The 21,579-nt window shown below is 45.1% G+C and overlaps 1 protein-coding gene across 1 annotated transcript; it reads left to right on the plus strand.

Annotated features, from left to right (window-relative positions):
• Positions 1-326: 326 nt before the first annotated feature.
• On the plus strand, positions 327-1,305 carry LOC147222427 (uncharacterized). Its single transcript, XM_086168740.1, has 4 exons — positions 327-448; positions 526-609; positions 693-921; positions 1,037-1,305. The coding sequence occupies exons 1-4, from the start codon at positions 379-381 to the stop codon at positions 1,038-1,040; spliced, it is 387 nt and encodes a 128-aa protein (XP_086024866.1). The 5' UTR covers positions 327-378; the 3' UTR covers positions 1,041-1,305.
• Positions 1,306-21,579: the final 20,274 nt, after the last annotated feature.

Here is a 21,579-nt window from a genome sequence, read left to right on the forward strand (position 1 = left end):
GCTAATATGAAATCACACGAACGCATCGTGTACGCCGTTCTCGAGCCGCTCGCTCCCAAGCTAGTTCTCATCGGCCCTGAATTGTCCCGGTCCAAAACAAGTCCCTTTCCTGTGAAACCTTTCCCCGCCCCTGGGAAAAAGTGGAGAAATCAGAACGGTCTTAAAACGAGCGTTAAACAATCTGAAAAGGAACAAGGGAAGCGAGAGAGAAGCTACCGCATCCTTTATCATCGCCATCAAATACGCAGACGAGTTCGCAGAAAACAGGAACTGTCGCTCTGTTAGCCACTTCCTTCCTCTTGACATATAAAGGAAGCTGAGGAAAGCTCGAGTCAGTCCAGCCGGTCGCTCGCTCCCCGTCCAGTTCGGAAAGGCGCCATGGAGGAGATCTCCGGTGACACTATCGTCCACCGCTTCCGGGAATCCAAGAGGAGCGCGGAGCAGCCGGGTAAGAAAACTCAAATCGCAGAAGAAGAAGTTTCCGTTTGCCTGATGCCGGTTTGTGTTGGCGTGTTGAACCCGCAGAACGACTCTTCCGAATCGGGATCGCCATTTTGGCGGCGCTGTGCATCCTCCAAGCCGCTCTCAACATCGCCCTCCGCCTCACCTGTGAGTCGCCGCCCGGCGCCTCCTCGGACTTTCCGATTAAAATCCACATTTCCCTGAAACACAAACCCGCTCTTGTCTTCCAGCCGGCGGCAGGAGCGAAGCTGCGTGTTTCTGCGACAACGGAAACAACACCCCGACCAAGGACATTTGCCTCGACGTGATAAATCCATATTTCGAGAGTAATGATCTTCTTTTCCCGATAGATCTATATGATTTTTTGGCTTTAATCAAGGGATACTGCTACGAGGAGGCGAGCGGATCCGGTTTTTTAAGCTCCGACATCAACCATTTTTTCGAGGACACACCTCAACCGTAGGTCTAATATTTTCAATAAGGTCGATCGATTTGGTCGCGTGGGAAACGCGAAACGGGACGAAGCTAACATTGCACATGCGTTTATCTGCTCTGTCGTTTCACGAATGCTCAGATAAAGAGATGTGAAAGCGATGGTGTTGAGTTTTGTCGCTCACATCCTGTCTGTTTGTGGCATCTTGATGTAACGCGCCGCGGGGAGGCTGTGTTTGGAGTCGGAGATGCGTGAGGTGTGTGAGACATCGGGGATGATGTCGCCGACGATCTCAGGCCACCGTCTCCAGGACGAATGCAAACTTCCAGACAAAAGCGGCCACAGCGACGTTGCAAAAGTACCAGAATTGCCTCACTTGAACCAAAAATAAATGTCTTCATGACGCAGAATGGTGGTGCAGATGTCAGTGTCTGGTTCCTCACACGAAACCATGCAGGAAGTTCATTAGAAACCCTGGATCCGTGGGGTCAAATGTTCGGCCCGCGGGCCGGTACCGGCCCACCGGGAGGTCCAATCCGGTCGGTGGAATAAATTTACAATTTAAAAAAAATACATAAAAATCATGAAGTACTTTTTAAAAATAAAAATTCAGTTCCTATATTGCATGCGAGGGGAGCAGTGTTTTGGTGAGCGTTAGCAACACGGCACAACACTACGTGACTCACAACTTACAGCAAATGCAGCTTCCGCGTCTGTAAGTAGCATTTTTACTTATTGTTAGAATTGTTCGCACGTCAGCAAGATGTTGTGGAGTAAAAAGAGAAAAGTGGTCATGGAGTGTCGGGTTTTCCGAGAAAAATGGACCATTGCTTGTTTGTTTGTTGAGGCTAATAGGAAACCTGTATGCTGGGTGTGGATGAGGCAATTTTGGGTGTCGCCATTACGCTAAATAAAACAAAATACAAGCGTAGTGCTGTTGAAATTGCACTTGCTTTTCATCATGAATCTCAGAGTGTTCGTCATGTGTTTTTTTAAAGGAAGCGTTTGTCACATATTAAGATTTTAATCATTTAGCTGTTGTCCTTTACACTAAAACCAGGGAAAAAAATTGGACTTTCTTCTAGGTAATTACACTCCCTTGACATCAAATTATGCGGCTTTCGGACCAAAATAAGCTTGACACCCCTGTCCTTTTGGGTCCAGACTCACTGAGAATGGTGGAATCCCTCTACATGACCTCTGAACGGCTGTATGTTTGCAATCAATGTGTGAATAACGAAGGAATGAATGGTTACGTGTCTCAAATTGATGTTTTCTTAGAGGTGAGAACTCAGTCATACAAGTCGCGGTGAATTCTGGTTCATCTTCTTTTCTTGGCTGCTGGACTTGACTTTCTTGACTTGAAGACATCTCGACCATTCGTCCGAGAGGCTTCTTCGCCCCCGAACTGAAGGTTGGTGAGGCAGAAAAAGTCTTCAAGTGAAGAAATTCACATCCGGTTGCCTCGACAAGAGGGAGTGAAGGGTTGTATCTCTTGAACGAGAACGAGAGGGTGAAAATTAAAGGCCTGGATGACGTGTGAATGTATTTATCTCTATATGAAGAATGAGGTTAGATGTTCTTTCCCATGCGAGGGAAATTGTTTCGCCGCAGCAGCAGCAGGGCAAGCTAAAAATACATGTAGAAAAATAAATAAAATAACCTCTGAAGTGTAAAAGGATAATTTACCAACATGAAGGGATAAATAATGAGCAAAGTAACTGATCGGAGTGAGTTATTGTATCGGGTTCTGGCAGGAGCTTGGAAGATCTTTTCATTAGACTGCCGGAGAACGTCCGTGGAGGTTCTCGGTCATCAGATCGTGGCGAATTCTTATCGAGATCTTCTCATTTTGACATTTCACCACTCACGCGAGAGGCTTCTTCAGTTCTAATGAACTGCGGGGAGTTTCCAAATACAGTAAACCCTTGTTTTTCGTGGGGGTTACGTTCCAAAATGAACCCGTGATAGGCAAAATCCGTGAAGTAGAAATCTTTTTTTTTTTTTTTACAATTATTATACAATTAAATACTCTATTATACATTGAAAAGAAAGAACAAACCATTTTACAGGCTCAATCATTTGTTTCACAAATAAAAGTACTGTACTTTAGAAACGTTTTTTTTCAACAAATAACTTCTGTACTGTACTGTCAAATAATCATTTTAATCATCAATGTGAACTGAAGGTTTTCAAATGGCGGAGATTAGCTCCGCCCATCGGGACCTGAGTAATTGGATTAAACGGGAGAAAATTAAAAATGATTAGGAAAAAAATTGCGGACAGTTGCAACCCTTTTTGCATCCTTATTAAAACTTATCGCTGCTGTCGTCTTAACGTTTTTTTCTTCCTTCTTTATGGAACGAACGGAAGAGTCATTAATCCCGTAATGCCGACCTACAGCCGCATAGCTTTTACCTCCTTAGCATGTCCAGAAGTTCAACTTTATCTGCCATAGATAGCATCTTCCGCTGCCTTTTGGGCCCTTTTGTCGCTCCGGAGCGTTTTGTCAACATTACGGGTTTTAGAGAAACTCGAAATCGCAAGAGAATTTGCACGTACGTCATGTAAATTTGGCGAGCTGTTTTACGTACGTGTACATATTAAACTGCAACGTTATTGACGCACAGGTAGAGAAGAAGCGGAGTGACTTTTTAGCCAATCAGAATGCAGAACACAATCCATGATGCAAATACGTGAAAAGCAAACCGCGTTATAGCGAGGGATCACTGTAAAACTGGCAGGTTTTTGGGTGGATCCAGGTTACGGTGACTTATTTTGTAAATGAAAGAAGCTAGGTGTAAGGCGAGGTTGCTATGCTAATGCGGGCAGCGTTGGGTTCATTGGAACTTAGTGGGATTCCCTGGGTTGGAACGTGAAAAGGTAAAGCTAAACCTTTTGGATCACATGGACTGAGGCTCAGGTGGAAGTTCTGGTGGTGGATCTTTCCTGGTTGTTTGGAGGGCGCAGAAGGTCCTGGTCCGAGTGTGCAAATCCGTCTCGGTATCGATCCCGGCACGGCGTTGTACATTTGTGAAAGGTCACGTCTGAAGCCGCCTTCCTCTGTTCAGAGATGGTTTTTCCTGTTTTTTGACAAAGATGGCGTCTTTGACTCCAACCATCTGTCTTCTCTGGACAGGACATGGCCGTCGCCGTCTTCAGACAAATGTCCCTTGTCCTTCAGGTGTAGGTGGACTTCAATGATCCGAGGTCATCCAAGCGGCCTCGCTGTTTAGATAATGAATGAATGAAACCGTGATTCACAAAAACGCGGACAAAGAAGAGTTGCCGTGTTTGTCTGGACCGGAGATTCGGCGCCGGCGCCGTAATTTGCCGTCCAACCTGTGACGGGCGACCGGCGAGCGCGGTAGTTATAAGTGTCAAATAAATATCAAGATTTAATTGTCATTGTCAGAAATTTTGCACTGAAACATCAATATTAATTTAAATAGAGAGAAAAACCTAAACTAAACGACAACAAACCCCCCCCTCCACCTCGCTGAGTGCTATTAATGCTAATCATGTTATATTCATTATATAAATGCAAAGCGATTCAGTGCAGTCAATATGCACCATTTTTTAGAAGTAATTTATAAATACATATTGTATAATTCTCATATCCTATATAATATTTATATATAATTCTCTTTTCTCTCTTTTTCATTTAAATTTTTTTAAACTTTAAATCTGAGCATGGCTTTAGCTCTTTTCCACACTCTTCATGGCTCCGGACCGTTGATAATACTTTATAATAATAGAGCCCATATTAACGGAAAAGTGCACAATAAACATGAAACTATAAGGTATAAAGTGCACACGTGAAACTACTAATATTCATCTGATGGGAGGGAGTGGTTGCATGTCTTGTGAGAGGGTGAATTCTTGAAAGCATCTAAAGAAATGTTAGCGTTCAACTTTGACATTAAACATAATTAAACTCATGTTTTTTTCATTCACACACAGAAATAAACCAAGGAAACCAGGTGAACATGAACCCGTCGAGCCTCCGCTGCACTGAAAGTGAATTATCGTACACGGGTGTGATTTGATGGAATAACCGCGTTGTGTTCAGTAGCGTTTTGCCAAAACCGAACACGCAAATCAAACTGTTTGCAGACGACATTGTGATCTGTAGTGAGAGCAGAGAGCAGGTTGAGGAACATCTAGAGCAGGGGTGTCAAACTCAAATTCACAGAGGGCCAAAATAAAAAAAAAGAACATTGTCGAGGGCCAGACCAATTTTTTTTATTAATCTATTTATGTTTTTATTATCTTTAAGATACAGTAAACTACTGTATTAACCATCCTAATATATTACAATTGAATTTTTGCTTAAATACTGAAACCAGAACAGGTTTAAGAAAATAATAAAAACAAAAACTGTAGATGTCGTCACAGCGTTTTGACGCTCGAATTAAAAATGTTTTAAATCGGGCGTCAAGGCGTCAAACGCCACCCTTGCGCGACGCTCTTCGCCTCAGCGCGGACTTGCGCTCTGTCGCTGACGTCGCTGACGTCGCAGATACACAATGAACGGCTGCGCTGACGCCACCCAGCGCTTGACGCGTTCAATGTTTAGGCACCTTCAGCGGTACGTGCGCTGTATAACGGGCCGGCGGGCCAGATGAAATACATATTTGAAATCATCTCGCGGGCCAAATATAATTGTAGTGCGGGCCAAAATTGGCCCGCGGGCCTGAGTTTGACATGTCTGATCTAGAGAGCTGGAGGTATGAAGGTTTGCACAGCAATACAGAATATATGAGTGTGACTGAGAGGAACCCGGGTGGAACGGTGAGGATACAGGGAGTGGAGATCAAGAAGTTGGAGGATTTCAAGTACTTGGGGTCAACAGTCCAGAACGTAGAAGAGTGTGGAAGAAGAAACGTGTTCAAACAGGTTGGAATGGGTGGAGAAAAGCGTCAGATAGAAGAAGATCAGCCAGAATGAAAGGAAAGGTGGAGGAGACACTGGTGAGATGATCTACAAACACTGACAATGACCGACAGACAGGAAGCAGAGCTGGAGGTCGCAGAGATGAAGATGCTGAGGTTCTCTTTGGGAGTGACCAGGATGGAGAGGATCAGGAGTGGTAGCTACATGGTCGATGTTCTGGAGAGAAGGTCAGAGATGGTTGGGTCATGGACAGAGGAAGGAGAGTGGATGTACTGGTAGATGCATGCTGGAATTGGACCAAAGAGAAGGTTTATGGACGTAGCGAGAGAAGATATGAAGGTAGTTGGTGTGAGAGAGGAGGATCCAGAGAAGAGGGTCAGATGGAGAAGGTTGATTGACAGATGGAGAAGGTTGAAAGGCAGAATGACACTTGCGGATCCTCGTTGTCCAAAGCGATGAATGGAAATCGGATTTCCCCGACTCTCAGCAGAAGAAGAAGACGACAACAGCCCTAAATGTGGTCTTTTTTAACCTTTTTTAACATTGTGTTTACTCCCCTTGTCCTGCGGGTCAAAAATGAGCCATAAGACAATCTTTGTACCCTAGTGGTGTGCAGCCCACATGGAAACATAAACAAAAAAGAAGTATCACATTTTCTAATTATGGGGTCTCTTTAGGAAAAGTCATACAATTTCAAGTTGGAAAAAAGTAGGTTAAGGTGCTTTTTTTTTTTTACAGCTAAACATGGTAGTGGGTCACTTTTGACCCGCAAGACAACACAAGGGTTGAGCTCTGCATTGCAGGGAGGGAGCGGTTGGATGTTGCTCAGCGGCGCTAGGAGGCTAAAAGGAGCTCTGGAAGTTTCTTTCCCGGACGCTCCGACCAGCCTGAGCCGCCGCCGCCGGTGGCTGGAATGATACAACGCCGCTAATATTCAAGGATGCATATCAGTCATTCATTCGTTTTCCGTAGCGCTAATCTCGCGGTATTTGTTGTAAGCCGATTGACGTCAGGAAGTGCGCTGCTTGTGAGCGTCTTCCGGAAACGCTGTTCATGACATTACAGTGATCCCTCGCTGTAACGCGGTTTACTTTTCACGGTTTCGCTACTTCACGGATTTGCGTCGTGCATTGTGTTCTGCATTCTGATTGGCTAAAAAGTCACTCCGCTACTTCTCTACCTGTGCGTCAATAACGTTGCAGTTTAATATGTACACGTACGTAAAACAGCTCGCCAAATTTACATGACGTACGTGCAAATTCTCTTGCAATTTCGAGTTTCTCTAAAACCCATAATGTTGACAAAACGCTCTGGAGCGACAAAAGGGCCCAAAAGGCAGCGGAAGATGCTATCTATGGCAGATAAAGTTAAACTTCTGGACATGCTAAGGGAAGCTAAAAGCTATGCGGCTGTAGGTCGGCATTACGGAATGAATGAATCTTCCGTTCGTTCCATAAAGAAGGAAGAAAAAAATATAAAGACGACAGCAGCGATAAGTTTTATTAGGATGCAAAAAGGGTTGCAACTGTCCGCAGTTTTTTTCATAATCTTTTTTAATTTTCTCCCGTTTAATCCAATTACTCGGGTCGCGGTGGGCGGAGCTAATCTCCGCAATTTGAAGCCTTCTGTTCACATTGATGATTAAAATGATTATTTGACAGTATAGAAATTATTTGTCGAAAAAAAACGTTTCTAAAGTACAGTACTTTTATTTTTGAAACAAATGATTGAGCCTGTAAAATGGTTTGTTCTTTCTTTTCAATGTATAATAGAGCATTTAATTGTATAATAATTGTAAAAAAAAAAAATAAAGGTTTCTACTTGACGGATTTTGCCTATCACGGGTTCTTTTTGGAACGTAACCCCCGCGAAAAACAAGGGTTTACTGTATCATGGAAAGGGATTTTTTTTTTTTTAAACGCCAATAAAGCCCTGCTGGAATGACCATTTGTTTTTATCTCCCGTCGTTCCATCACTGAAGGTTTTTTTTTTTTTTTGTTAAAGTGAAAGAGATAAGGGTGGAGGTTGTAAAGATAGGTGAGGCCCCAGAGGCGAGAAAGCAAAGGCTCCTCCGCGGGCGTCCAGGAAAAAAAACCAAAACAAAATCAAGCTTCTCAATCACCCGAACCCCAACTTATCCTTCATTTGAGACCGGATATCAGATGAAGCCGATACAAACGTCTCCTTCGCCCAAGAAATATCCTGCCTGGAGGTGGCAGATTGAAACCCGAGCCGACCCCTCGTTTTTAATTTTTTTTTTTTTTAATTTCACACCATATAGCGGAATATCGCCGTTTGTGACGAAAACCCGTCGTAGACCCCCTCCTTCCCCCTCTCCACATTATCTCCCCTCCTCATCGCCGTCTGCTCTCTGATGTAATGTTGCCTCTCATTTGTCTCCCTCTGTACAAAGCGAACAGCGTCTCCAGCCTACATAGACAAATTCCTCCATTATTTTGGAAACAGTTCCTGGCATCCGACATCGTGTGCGAGCACAAACAGCCTATTCTTCTCCTCCCCTCTTTCCTTTTCAGTTGCCTCTCATCTTCGCTCGCTCTCTCTCTCCACTTTCGCTCTAATGCTGTTGAATAATGGAGAGACTGCATGCAGTAGTCATGCTGTCACTCAGCCAGTAGGATGCAGGGGCATGCAGTGAATACATATGTGTGTGTGTGCGCGCTATGTGTGTGTTAGCCTGTAAAGCAGCCTTGAGCGGCGACAGAAAAACGTATTTTAAACACACCCGTGTTTTAAGAGCGCGCCGATCGACTTGTCAAATTAGCTTCCCGCCGCGGCTGCCTCTCTTTTCTCCGGTGATTCCGCTCCACGCCGCCGCGAACATGCTAAACACGTCTCATTTAATAGTAATGCTAGCGTGTGCATATGGTAGCGCTGCATAAATAATGAGCGGCTCCCTATGGTGAGAACATGGGGGTCAAAAAGGCTAGGCGCTTGATACCACAACAACAAATCCTGTGCTAAAAGCCGGCAAAATATCGCAAATATTTAGCTCGGAGGTCGGCGCTAAGCTAGGCTCGGAAATCCAATCCCCGTCTTTTCAAATTGACAGACTGGCGGACGGACAAAACCGCGGCCCTTAAATTTTAGTTTGCCAAATCGCCCCGGTTGCAGACGGTCGCTAAGCACCGCTTTTAGCAACATCTGGGGCTCCTCACCGGCCGGGCCAATACGGAGACGGCGCATATGCTACGGAAGGAGAGTCAAAAAAAAAAAAAAAAAAAAGGGGCGGAATACAAAATGGTATTGATCCAACGGGGGCTCATGTAAATGGATGGAGAGGAAAACTAATCTCCCTCTGTCTCTTGTTCCCTCGTCCCTTTTTTTTTTTTTTTTTTTCTTTCCAGTCCAGTGCCTGTCACAGCTGGGAAGGGGCTTTCGCTTGCCTTTGGCCCAATTAGCCAGGGCTTAAAAAACGCAAAGCATGTTGAGCGGAGACGGTCCAAGCTCGGTTTAGTCTAGTTCAGCATGGCTTGGCTCTACTTAGTAAAGCCAAGCCAAGCGAGCTCTAATTAGTCTCCGGTTAGAAAAAAACAAAAAAAAACCCCGCATCTCATATATATTTCTGTTTTCCCGCTGACTCTCCCTCTCTTCGGGTCTTATCTTTTTCCTTCTGCAGACAAATAAACACAGGCGTTCGCCCCTGCAGCGCTCGCTCGGGCTCAGTGATCTGGCATAGCTTCACAAAGACACCAACTCCCAGAAGGAAAAGTGGAACAATACCATTTCATCCCTCTGTTTAATAGCCCCCACCCCAAAAAAAAAAAAAAAAAAAAAAAAACCATCTCCGACTCCCTCGCTTTCTCTTTATCTACCATTTCACTCTGTTTCTCTTGCTTCCGCCGTCTAATCTCGTCCGCTTTGTTCCGTGAATTCATTAAACTCCTTTCTATAACGTCGGTGTCAAGGATCAACGGTCGCCGTCGGATGATCGCCCGCGCTCGGGCTCGCCGTGTATTTCCATTTCTAATGAAAGCCCCGGGGTTTTTGAATTCCGGTTTAAATCCCGCGCAGGTATTAATCCCGGAGACTGTTTAAAAAGGATGGTAAATTAAATCAAACATCATTAATTCAGTGTAATATCAACTAATGTGCTGTGCATTTCAAACAGCTGCGGGAGTTCAAACCGTACGACTCCGCGCGTCGCTTATATTCTATCTAATCTGATCGGAGCCGACGCCGCTCGCCGATGGCAAAGGGCAAACGTCGTTTCTCAGGCGCCGCCATCCACCGGAGCTAAATGACGTTGACACGTCGAAACTATAAATCCGTTCGCAGCGTTTCATCGGGGTGAGCGAGCGAATCCGCGGGATTTAGCTTTTAAGAATGACTTTAAATGTACCGCGCCGGTTGTTGTCAAGCACGCGTTTGTCCGTCCAGGCGGTGCAGTCGGCCGCGCAAGAACAATTAAAATACACAAATGAGGAAAAACTTAATTATCTAACATTTGTATTCGCTCTCAGCAAGACTTAAATGTTTCTTTTTTTGCCACTTTGTTTGCAATTAGAGATAATATAGGGTGATTTAGAAGTAGGGAGGCTTCATTGAATTATTCATGGGGTTAAACTGACTATATACGTGACATATATACCTTTAAAAATATCTATTTATTTATTTTGATTTTAACTGTTCTTTTTTTTATTTTTTACTATCCGCTATTTTTATTTGTTATTTTTTTTGTAGAATTCTACAAAAAGCAATTTAGAGGATAAATAAAGCATTCTGATTCTGATTGCGCTTTGCACTGAGCGTTACGGTACAAGTGCTTTCGCGTAACTTTAGCGCTACTCGTGCAACACGATTTCAAAAACTTCTTGCAAAACTTGCAAAACCTGCTTGTTTGTCGATCGACGGAAAAATGCAGGAAGAGATCGGCTCCGGATGGAGGTGAAAATTGAGGTTCGACATCAGGCGGCTGTTTCATTCTGTCACATTCACATGGAAAAGATAGGAAGGTGGATTTACGGCACCTCCGAATCCGAGACTACGGTGTGGAGTGGAGTGTCACTCCGGGTCGGGAAGAGGTGCTGCTCCAAGCGCAGGGGTTCGAGTTTTTCTTTTATCGGGGCGGCGTGGAACGGGAGGTAGAGCGAGCGTCTTTGCAGCTGAACATGGATTCCCGGCTCCTGCTAGTGTGTCCAAACGTTGTTGCGCGAGACTCTGAACCCTGAACCGCTCCCCTGGCAGCTCGTGGTTCATCCATGATTGCAGAGAACAAATTTGCCCACGGGGATTAATGAAGGATAAATTATTATTATCACATGGCAGGAATTTAAACCTCTCAGAAACCTACTTTGTGTCTTTCAGAATCAGAAAAAAATATTTGTCCCCAATTTGGGGAGGAAAGTAACCGAAACAGTCTACGTGTAGTGATGACGTATGACCAGGTTTCTGTGAATGCAAGGATGGAGGAAGTCCGGGATTCGTGCATGTGGTTCATGTCGGCCCGGAGTTCGTCCTTTTCCCATTGAGCGAACGCCCATTGGCCACTACGACCGAGGGGAGCGCTCGGTATTTACCGCTCTCCTTTCCCCTTCTTGTCCTTTTTTTGTTGGTCGTGGGGAGTTCGGGGAATCTCTTCTGGATGTCTACCGGAGATCCAGGCGGGATAGCGGGGTAGATGTGACCAGAGGACCGCATACGATAACGCTAGTTGTGTTGGTCGCGTTAGCTCGGGAGGCTAACGAAGTCTTTGTTTTGGTTAGCTTATTGCTAGTCCGTCGGAGAAGAGTGTTTACCATGAAAGGGGAGAGAAGATGAGGAAGGTGTACAGGAGGATATATTTAAAAAAAAAAAAAGAAATAGAGAAAAACTACCGTATTTTCCGGACTATAGGGCGCATTGGGATATAAGCCGCACCCACTAAATTTTAAAAGAATTTTTATTTTACATATATAAGCCGCACCGGATTATAAGCCGCAGATATCCATGATAAGAATAAGAATAACTTTATTTATTCCGAAGGAAATGGTTGTGCCAGAGTTACAAAAAAAAAAACAATAATAAAGAATAGTAGAAAAATTATATGAACAATAAAAAAATTAGAGAAAAAGGGAAAATAAAAAATACAAATAAACTATAAAGTGTCCTAAGTACAAGTGAAAGATAAGGAGTGCACAAGAATATGAAAAAATATTGTACATGTAGCTGTTATGGAATATTGCACATATGTGGATATTGCAAATGTTTATTTACATACATGAATTGTTTCCAACATGGCTGATCAAACACTGACACCACTGAAATCTTCTTCTTCAGTGTCGGAGTTAAAGAACCTCAGAAAATGTCCATCACACACCTTTTTCTCTCTCCGATTTCACGCTTTACATACACCATTCACGGTGATTACGAGCAGCTGCAAAAAACATAGTTGTTCAAAAATATTTTGCGTTTTGTGCTGCGTTAAGAAAAAAAAAGTGTGTCATCTTCTTCTTCTTTACGTTGAGCTTTTTTTCACTTCCTGCTCGAGCGCCCCAGCTGGCCGTTAGCGAAGACAAATCCATAGATTAGCCGCGTCGCTATATAAACGTGGGAAAAAAAAAGCGTGGGAAAAAAGTAGCGGCTTATAGTCCGGGAAATACGGTATAAGCTAAAACTAAAGTTGAAAATCCTTCTCCGTGCATCGCGAGAGCAGCGACTCGGAAGCCATCGCCAAGTCTTTGGCTGTAAAGGCTCATTATCTCGTTACGTAACTTAATTTTCAATCAGTCAGCGCGGCTGCGGTGGAGCGGCCGATGTGCCGCTTCACGCCAACGTATTTTAAAATGTGAGGATTTCACCGACCTGCAGGGAAACGGAGACGCTAACAGAAGCTACGCTAACAAGTTGATGCAATAGGGAGTCACTCTGCGCCTCACACCTCCAGTCGGCTCCGGGGTACCTCGTGGACTCTTTGCACAAAGATGAAGACGCACACCTAGATGAGATCCACACACACACACACACACACACACACACACACACACACACACAGATAATTGGGTAGAGCACCTCCTACTAAATCAAACATTCTGTGCCAGCTGAATTCCTGCCTGGTCTTCAATGCGCCTCCAGATTGTGAAAAATGAATGAAAGAAAACCGAGTGAGGGGAAAAAAAAAAAAAAAAAAAACAACAAAAAAAAAAAAAAAAAAACACTTGACAAATCACCAATGTTTGGTCCAAAGGGAAAGAAAAAAAAAATCTTTGAGGCACAACGTGCCGCATAATGAAAATAGATGCCGGCGCGAAAGGCTTTTCGGGAACGTCGTCGACCTCCATTTGAAGTCGGTCCCGTCAAAGCGTCATATGTTATTTTGACAGCGAGCGAGAGGCGCTTCGGAAAAGACCGGTTTAATGATGTCTTTAACCCGCCGGTAATTGACCTCCGAGTCGAAAGGGAGAAACGGTATTAAAAAACTCGGGGAGGGCGATTCGGGTTCTCCGGTGGCTCGATCCGCCATACATCATTTCTGATCAGAACGGCTCCGGTGCCGGCAACTGGGTTTGTGGATCGGGTTTATTCGCCGTACGTATGGCCGCCCGATGCTTTTTTTTTTGCGCCAGAAAAGAGCAAAAGCGCCAACGCCCGGCTTCTGTAGTCCATATGCTGCATAAAGAGGATGGAGAACAGAAGATAAAGAAAAGAGATTTTTAGTTTTTTCTTCTACTCCAAAAAAAAAACCAAATACTAGATGATTCGGGAATGCGATTCGGGATACGCGCTTGGTTTTTTGAAGGCGTGCCACGCTGCGCTCAGAGACCGATATCCTTCGCTTCACAAAGAAAACGCGAAGGCTCTCAAACAGAAATGTACCGCGTTTGTAAATCCCTACCGTGCAAACAGACACATCTACAGGCGTAGGAGTAAAGTATGCAAATGAAAGCGTTTGCGGTCCCCAGATGGACAAATGAAGGTGAAAAAAGGTAGCATAACCTTTATGCCGACTTCAAAACAATCAGATTTATAGACACATATGAACCCTACAGAGTAGCTTATTCACCATTTGATCAAAGTGTAGCACACAAAAAGCACATTTAAGTAAAAAAAAGTTATTATGGTCTTGCGCATATGTCGGTGCATTCTGGAGCCGAGGAGTCGCAAGAAGAATCCCTGGGATCACGAGCGCCCCCTACCGTGAGGCAGGGGAACTGCGTGCCTCACTTCGTGGCTCTTGGCAGCGCAAGAAACTAATGATACACATTCAGTTTTTGACAAAAAAAACTGTCCATTGGAAATGTTGATATAGCAAAAGAGTTTAAATATTTTAATCGAGACAGTAATACGGTCTTCGTGCAGAGCACGCCAGCAGTCAGGCATCGTTGGGCGATCTACATTGAGGCTCAACAGTCGGTAGCCTCACCGCACGTCTCTTCTCGGTATTTGAACGGTAAATGTGAAAATCCAGTATTTTTGAATCAAAAGCGATCTAAAAGTGGTGAGATTCATTGAAAAATACATTTTATAGTGTAAATCACTGATAAATAGAATCATTTAATTTTCATTAAATGACACCTTTATCTTTCCAATACTGGCAAGTGAGGCACCGCCGCTCCTGCCTCCCCTGACCGCACGTCACCCTGACGCACGTTTACAAGTCACGCATGAGCGTTTGACCAGGCATATGACGCGATATAAAAATAATTACAACAAAACACGGATGATCAAGTTGACTGAAAATCTTCTCACAACCTGGAGTTTGGAATCGTTTGAGCGTTTCGGGGCAAAGAGCCGACGACCCGCGAGCCCAGCTGTTGCTAACGAGGAAGTGGACCAACATGTCCAGAGGACACATTTGCGAATTGAACCGCCAGCTGAGCCGACGTCTGGTCGCCTGCCGACCCGCCGGACGTTTACTTTTAAATATGGCGATGTGTCTTGGGAAATGCCTGCAAGAGGACTTTTTGACTTTCAGGCTGCGGGCGGAGCAAAGGGTGCGCATTTGATTGCAATTACAGTCGTGCTTTGAGAGTCAGGAGGTGGATGCAGGAGGGGTGTGATTAAGGGTGGGATGGAATGATGGATGATAGAAGAGGCGGGGTGGAAGTGTGTGTCCATATGCTGCTGGGATGGTGGGACTATCCAAATAGAATTTTCACCTTGGACGTGTCTCCCCGATGATCCAAGATGTTGTCCAAGGTTGAAAGGAGCAACAAAAACTAAAAATACAGGCGCAGAGGAGTGGAACGGTAAACACATGCGCGTAAACAGATGCGTACGCTGAGATAGCGCAGGTGTTCTGATGACAGAACAGCACTGGGGACCCTGCAGTTGAAGTTAAAGTCGGATTTATTGACACTTCAGAAGAATCGAGAAGACGTTTCTCACTTTCCCGCGGTGACGGGATATTCACGAAATTATGATAATGGAGTGCATCTTCTTCTTTTCTCTTGGGCTTTTCCCCTTTAGCGAGTCAACCTTCTCTATCTAACCCCCTTCTCTGGATCCTCCTCTCTAACGCCAACTAACTCCACATCTTCTCTCGTCTACCATCTACCTGCTCTTCTGCTGAGAGTCGGGGAAATCCAATTTCCATTCATCGCTTTGGACAACGAGGATCCGCAAGTGTCATTCTGTCTTTATTTAGCTTGTTCATGCTAATGCAGACACTCCTTTGGGCTTTTCCCTTCAGGAGTCGCCACAGCCAATCAACCTTCTCCATCTGACACTCTTCTCCGGATCCTCCTCTCTCACACCAACTACCTTCATATCTTCTCTCACTACGTCCATAAACCTTCTCTTTGGTCCAATTCCAGCATGCGTCTACCTGTATATCCACTCTCCTTCCTCTGTCCATGACCCAACCATCTCTGACCTTCTCTCCAGAACATCTACCATGTGTCTACCACTCCTGATCCTCTCCATCCTGGTCACTCTAGAAGAGAACCTCAGCATCTTCATCTCTGCGACCTCCAGCTCTGCCTCCTGTCTTTCGGTCATGGTCAGTGTTTATAGAACATCTCACCAGTGTCTCCTCCACCTTTCCTTTCATTCTGGCTGATCTTCTTCTATCTGATGCTTTTCTCCACCCATTCCAACCCGCTTGAACCTGTTTCTTCTTCCACATGCTTCTACGCTCTGGACTGTTGACCCCAAGTACTTGAAATCCTCCAACTTCTTGATCTCCACTCCCTACATCCTCACCCTCCAGTCGGTTCCACCCGGGTTCCTCTCATCCACACACATATTCTGTATTGCTGTGCAAACCTTCATACCTCCAGCTCTCTAGATGTTCCTCAACCTGCTCTCTGCTCTCACTACAGATCACAATGTCGTCTGCAAACAGTTTGATTTGCGTGTTCGGTTTTGGCAAAACGCTCCTGAAAGTCTTCTTCTTCTTCTTCTTCTTCTTCTTCTTTTGGCTTTTCCCTTCAGGTGTCGCCACAGCGAGTCAACCTTCTCCATCTAACCCTTTTCTCTGGATCCTCCTCTCTCACACCAACTACCTTCATATCTTCTCTCACTACGTCCATAAACCTTCTCTTTGGTCTTCCTCCAGACCTCTTGCCTGGCAGCTCCAATTCCAGCATCCGTCTACCAATATATTTACTATCCCTCCTCTATCCATGACCCAACCATCTCAGTCTGGCTTCTCTGACCTTCTCTCCTAAACGCTCCTGAAAGTAACGCGGTTATTCCGCGGCGACAATGACCAAACGACAGGACACAGAGCTGGAGGTCGCAGAGATGAAGATGTTGAGGTTCTCATTGGGAGCGACCAGGATGGAGAGGATCAGGAGTGAGTCCATCAGAGGGACGGCACATGGTAGATGTTCTGGATACAAGGTCATAGATGGTTGGGTCATGGACAGAGGAAGGAGAGGGAATAGGTTGGTAGACGGTCTACAGGAAGAGAAAAGAGAAGATTTATGGACGCAAAAGGGTTTGATGGAGAAGGTTGGAGAAGGAAAAGAAAATGATGTGAATGATGTATAAGTGGCGCCGTGATGGGCGGTGAACCGTCGACCAATGACAGCTTGGATAGCCTCTGAGTGCAGGACAAGGGCTTTGGATGACGAACCAATAAATGGATGAATGCGTGAATGAACTGCGAATAAAACACGCAGTGACTTCCGGCCTTTCGGCCGATGATCGGACGCACCTCGGCGCAGGACGAGCTCCACCTGAACGAATGAATGCGGCAGGAATTGCGGCGAGAACTTGCAAAAGACCAAACAGAAGAAGTAAACAGACACATTGTTCTTCGCACTACTGTCCAATCTGTTGTTGCTTTGCGAAGGACATTCCAGCCAATGCGAGCCCAGCTGGCGGCGTCGCTGTACAAACACAGTCATCCTGTCACAAACGCTGAGAGCAACAGAAGGGACAACACAAGACAGGTGGCGGCTACATGTGATTCATTGTTCCTGTAAGTAAACGCCGGTCCCACCGGTTGCCAATCACCCCTTCTATTTCGCTCTTCTTCAATCTCGCTCATCCGTCTCTCCTCGCTCCCCTCCTCAGATTAGGTGCGAAGAATAATTAGCGGGTACTGACGAGCCTCGGGTGGACGGGACGCTCGCGGGAGCCCCGTCTTCTCTTTTTTTTTTTTTCCTCAACACCAAATGTCCCTGGCAACCCGGGTGACAGCCGGCCGCGCCGCATCGCTAATCGGCGCGCCGCTCGTGTGTCGTTTTTGCGCATGTGGTCACGGCGTGGGGCGGCCGAGGCCGAGGCCCGAGCCGGTGTTGGGCTTCCGAGTTTCTCGCCGTCGCGGTTTCCTCAAAGAAAAGAACGACGGGTTAAGCGGAGTCAATTAGCGCACGGAGAAAGACTGACACTTCGTAACGGCGGCAATTACTTTGCTCGTCTCCGTTCAGCCGCATGAAACTCCCTCGTTAGACGTATGACAAACTCCTCCGAGGGAGGACGAGATTCTGCATTTCGGAGACTGGTGGCGTCTAGACTGGCGGCCCGGTAACGGGATTCATTTTCAAGAGAGAAAAGTGCATCTATATTTGTTCATTCGTTCGTTTGTTCCTTCGTTCGTTCGTTCATTCATCTATAGCGCTTACCCTGCACTCAGAGCTGTCATTGGGTGAGAGGCGGAGTTTGATTTGGATCGGCCAATCACAGGGAAGCATGTAGAGATATACAACCATTCACTCGTTCATAAACATGTTGCATATATATGTATATATTTATTTATTTGTATATATATATATTAAAAAAATATATATATATATGTGTGTGTGCGTGTGTGTGTATTTGCATGCACATATATGTATATATACAACTATTCACCCTCTCATTTACTGTATGTATATGCATATATTTATATATGCGTATATATATATATATATATACATGTCTGTGTGTGTGTGAGTGTGTGTGTGTGCACATATATGTATATAAACAACCATTCACCCTCTCATTTACTGCGATAATAATAGTCATGCAGCAGTCACTCCTTCATAAACATGTTGTGTGTACTTCTATATATATATTTGTAAATATAAACAAGCATTCACCCTTTTATTGAGCTGTCATATAGAGACATGCAACATTCACTCCTTCATAAACATATGAACGTGCGTGTGTGTGTGTGTGTGTGTGTATACAGACAGTTTTTATTCACACATCATGTAGAGGCATACTGCCATTCACTCCTTCATAGATATGTCGCGTGTGTGTGTATATACATATAAATGAAAAACAACCATTCACTTGCTGCGCCTATAACATCGATAAGTACAACCATCATGTACCATAAATGTGTAAACAAATTCACCCCCCATAGAGATGTACACAACATTTACCCTCTTTTTTACACATCATATAGACGTCCCTCATTCACTCTTTCACCAACACGTATGTACAAGCGAAATAGAGAACACGCAATCCAAGCGTGGACCTTCTTGCGTTCCCCAACGGAGGTGACACTGTACGAATATTCCAACGTTGACTAAATCACGGGACGCCGCCGCGTCGCATCCGGGTTCGAATTATCGTCCGATGCATTTCCAGTCATCAATATGAATGAAATATGGAAATGCCGCTGGAAATTAAGAGTCGAGCCGCTCGGCTCGGTTTCCGAGCAGCGATTAGCATAACAACACGAGACCCCGACCTGTCTGAGGAGGAGCACGCGCTTGCAAGATTTATGCCTCGCTCCAAACTGAACTTTAATCATTGATATTCTAATTTGTTTAACACGAATGATGAAAATATTGAAAAAAAAATATATGTACAATGGATATAAATCATTTGATTTTTCTAACTTTTCTAACCCGTCGGATGCAAGCGACGCATTTAAAATGCTTGTCTGGGCCAAAAACCAAAAAGCAGGAAACCACGCGAACCAATGATCCGGCTATCGCTTCGCAATCGATAGAGCGGCGGAAAATAGATTAAATCAAAACGATATTTCACATTACTGAGCCAAATCACACATCCTTTTCCAGTAATTTGTTGTTTATTGTCATTTTACAACTCATTACTACATTGCGTCATTAAACTAACATGAACTTCAAGATGCACGTTGGCTATGAAACTTCATTTTTTGCACGACTACATCATTACTCCCGTTGGTTTTGGAGAGATAATTTTGCAAATAGCAACTTATATGCAGTATTAGTTCCTTCCCAAGTTTGCTAGCATGATTCTAGCGGTGACTAGCAAACACGTGTTTTCGGTATCGAACAATTTCAGCTGCCCTCTGTGTGTGTGTGTGTGTGTTTGTGTGTGTGTGTGTGTGCTGTCAATCTTTTACCGGCACGTGCAGAAAGAGCGACAAAAATATTTGAACACGTTTTATTTAGATGTTATAAGACATCTCTGCGACCTCCTGTCTTTTTGATTAGTTTAATTTTATGTAAACTAGGATCAAGAGCTAAACGCGTGTTTGTTTTGCTATTTTTCGCTCTTTATGGGAAAAGGACGAGGCAAAAACAAAAGATTCTTGCTTTGAATTATTTTGTTTTTTTTTTAGTGCACAGTATTTGGTAGCCCTAAATTCTTCTTGTAGACACACCAGGATATCCTATTAATGCTGCATTTGTCCTGAAGTGAGAATCTTCATGCTCCTCAGAAAGTCTCAAACCCGAACGGCGGCCGCTCTTCTGTTTGGAGCCTCACGTCTTCAGCTCCCTGAGATCTTCTCATTACCAGGACGTCAGACACGCAGCTCAGCGTGAGAACCTGTTTTCACAGCTCAGTTTCGCGTTCGAAATACTCAGCGTGTCAGACTCCGGCCTCGGACTTGATATCACCAAAATCTTAAAACGTACGGGCTTCGATGAAGGTCGGGGCGAGGAAACCGGGTCAAGGCAGCGGGTTCGAGAGAGAATCAGGAGATGTTTCCGGTAGCAGGACCTTTGCGAGCGGAGCCTATTTCCACGTTGCCTTGGCGATCTGACGTTGTCAATCTGGCTCTTGACGTAAGAATCGCAGCGTTTGCGGCCGAGAAATCCGCGACTGGATTCGATGGCGGGGCGACCCGGCCGACGGAGGGGGAATTAATTGTTTTGTGGAAAAGACGGAGTATTTCGAGGGTTCGTCGTGCATCTGTGGCAAAAAAAAAAGAAGCGGCTCATTAGAAGTTCAATCCCGCTGGCGTACGTCTCCGCCCGTCCCCGGGTGGCAGGAGGAAACCGAAGGGACGGATCTTTAGGGTTTCATCCACACAGACGAGCGGAAAGCCGCGAGTCTGTATAATATCAGCGGGGTGCGTTCCTGACATCCTGGCATGTCCCATAATCGGCTTTCCTCGGTGACAGCATGAAACCCATATGAGAGTCCTGTCTATGTGTGTGTGTGTGTGTGTGTGTGTGTGTGAACAAAAAATGCACAGGCACAAATACTAGTGTACTCACACACCTGGCTGCTAGCGGAGGGGGTCGGCGCTGCCGGCTGAAGAGCAGGATACAGCGAGTCATGGAGGAACACGCTCGTGCACAAACACATCGACTATTTAACCGAGAGGCGGTAAACTGTGATTCGGGGATTGGTCGTGCACGCCCGAGCGTGTGCGGAGCGAGAGGCGAAGAAGGCAGAAAAACATGCATCTGCCGTCCCACGCTGCGAGGCTTCATTAGCCCACCTGCAGACGCGTCAGGGTTCACACATGCAGATATTCATATTCAGCTCACAGTCTTTCATACGTGAGGTAATCTGGCTGCGCCGCCGCCGCCGCCGCCGCCGCTGCCGCTGCAGACGGGGTTAGCCACGAGGGCTGGCGCTGAAGCTAAATTCCAAAAGCTACCACACAGGGGGAAAAGCTGTTAACTGCAAAATAACCGATACAGCGTCTAATCTTGACGCAAACATGAAGCGCTAGCCGCTAACCTGAAAGGCTGTTTAACGTTTTGGCTGCTAAAGCCATAAATGTACTGTTATGGAAAAAGCTCCGCACTTGTAGCATGTAGCGCTTTCCATCGGATAGCATTCATCCATTCATTCTCACGACATTTGGAGATTTAACAACCATTCGCTCATTCATTCACACATCACACGGAGACATGTAGCCACTCTCTCTTTCAGCTGTCATATGGAGACATGCAAGCGTTCATCCATTCATTCACATGGTAACGGCAGATAAACGAGCATTTACTCGTTCATTCACTCATTTATTTAGATCTCATACAGACATTCAACCGTTCTCCCATCCATTCACATTGATGCTCTCATTCACACGTCCTATGGAGAAATGCAACCATTCACTCATTCTTTCTGACTTTTTTGCAATTGTAGGGTACTGAGTCGTACAACCGTTCATTTGCATGCCATATCGGGACGTACAACCATTCACTCCGTCATTCAGGTGTAATATGGAGACATGCAACCGTTCACCC

The sequence above is a fragment of the Fistularia commersonii genome, chromosome 21, assembly GCF_037954325.1.
Source record: "Fistularia commersonii isolate RoL2024-O1a breed Wild chromosome 21, RoL_Fcom_v1.0, whole genome shotgun sequence".
NCBI lineage: Eukaryota > Metazoa > Chordata > Actinopteri > Syngnathiformes > Fistulariidae > Fistularia > Fistularia commersonii.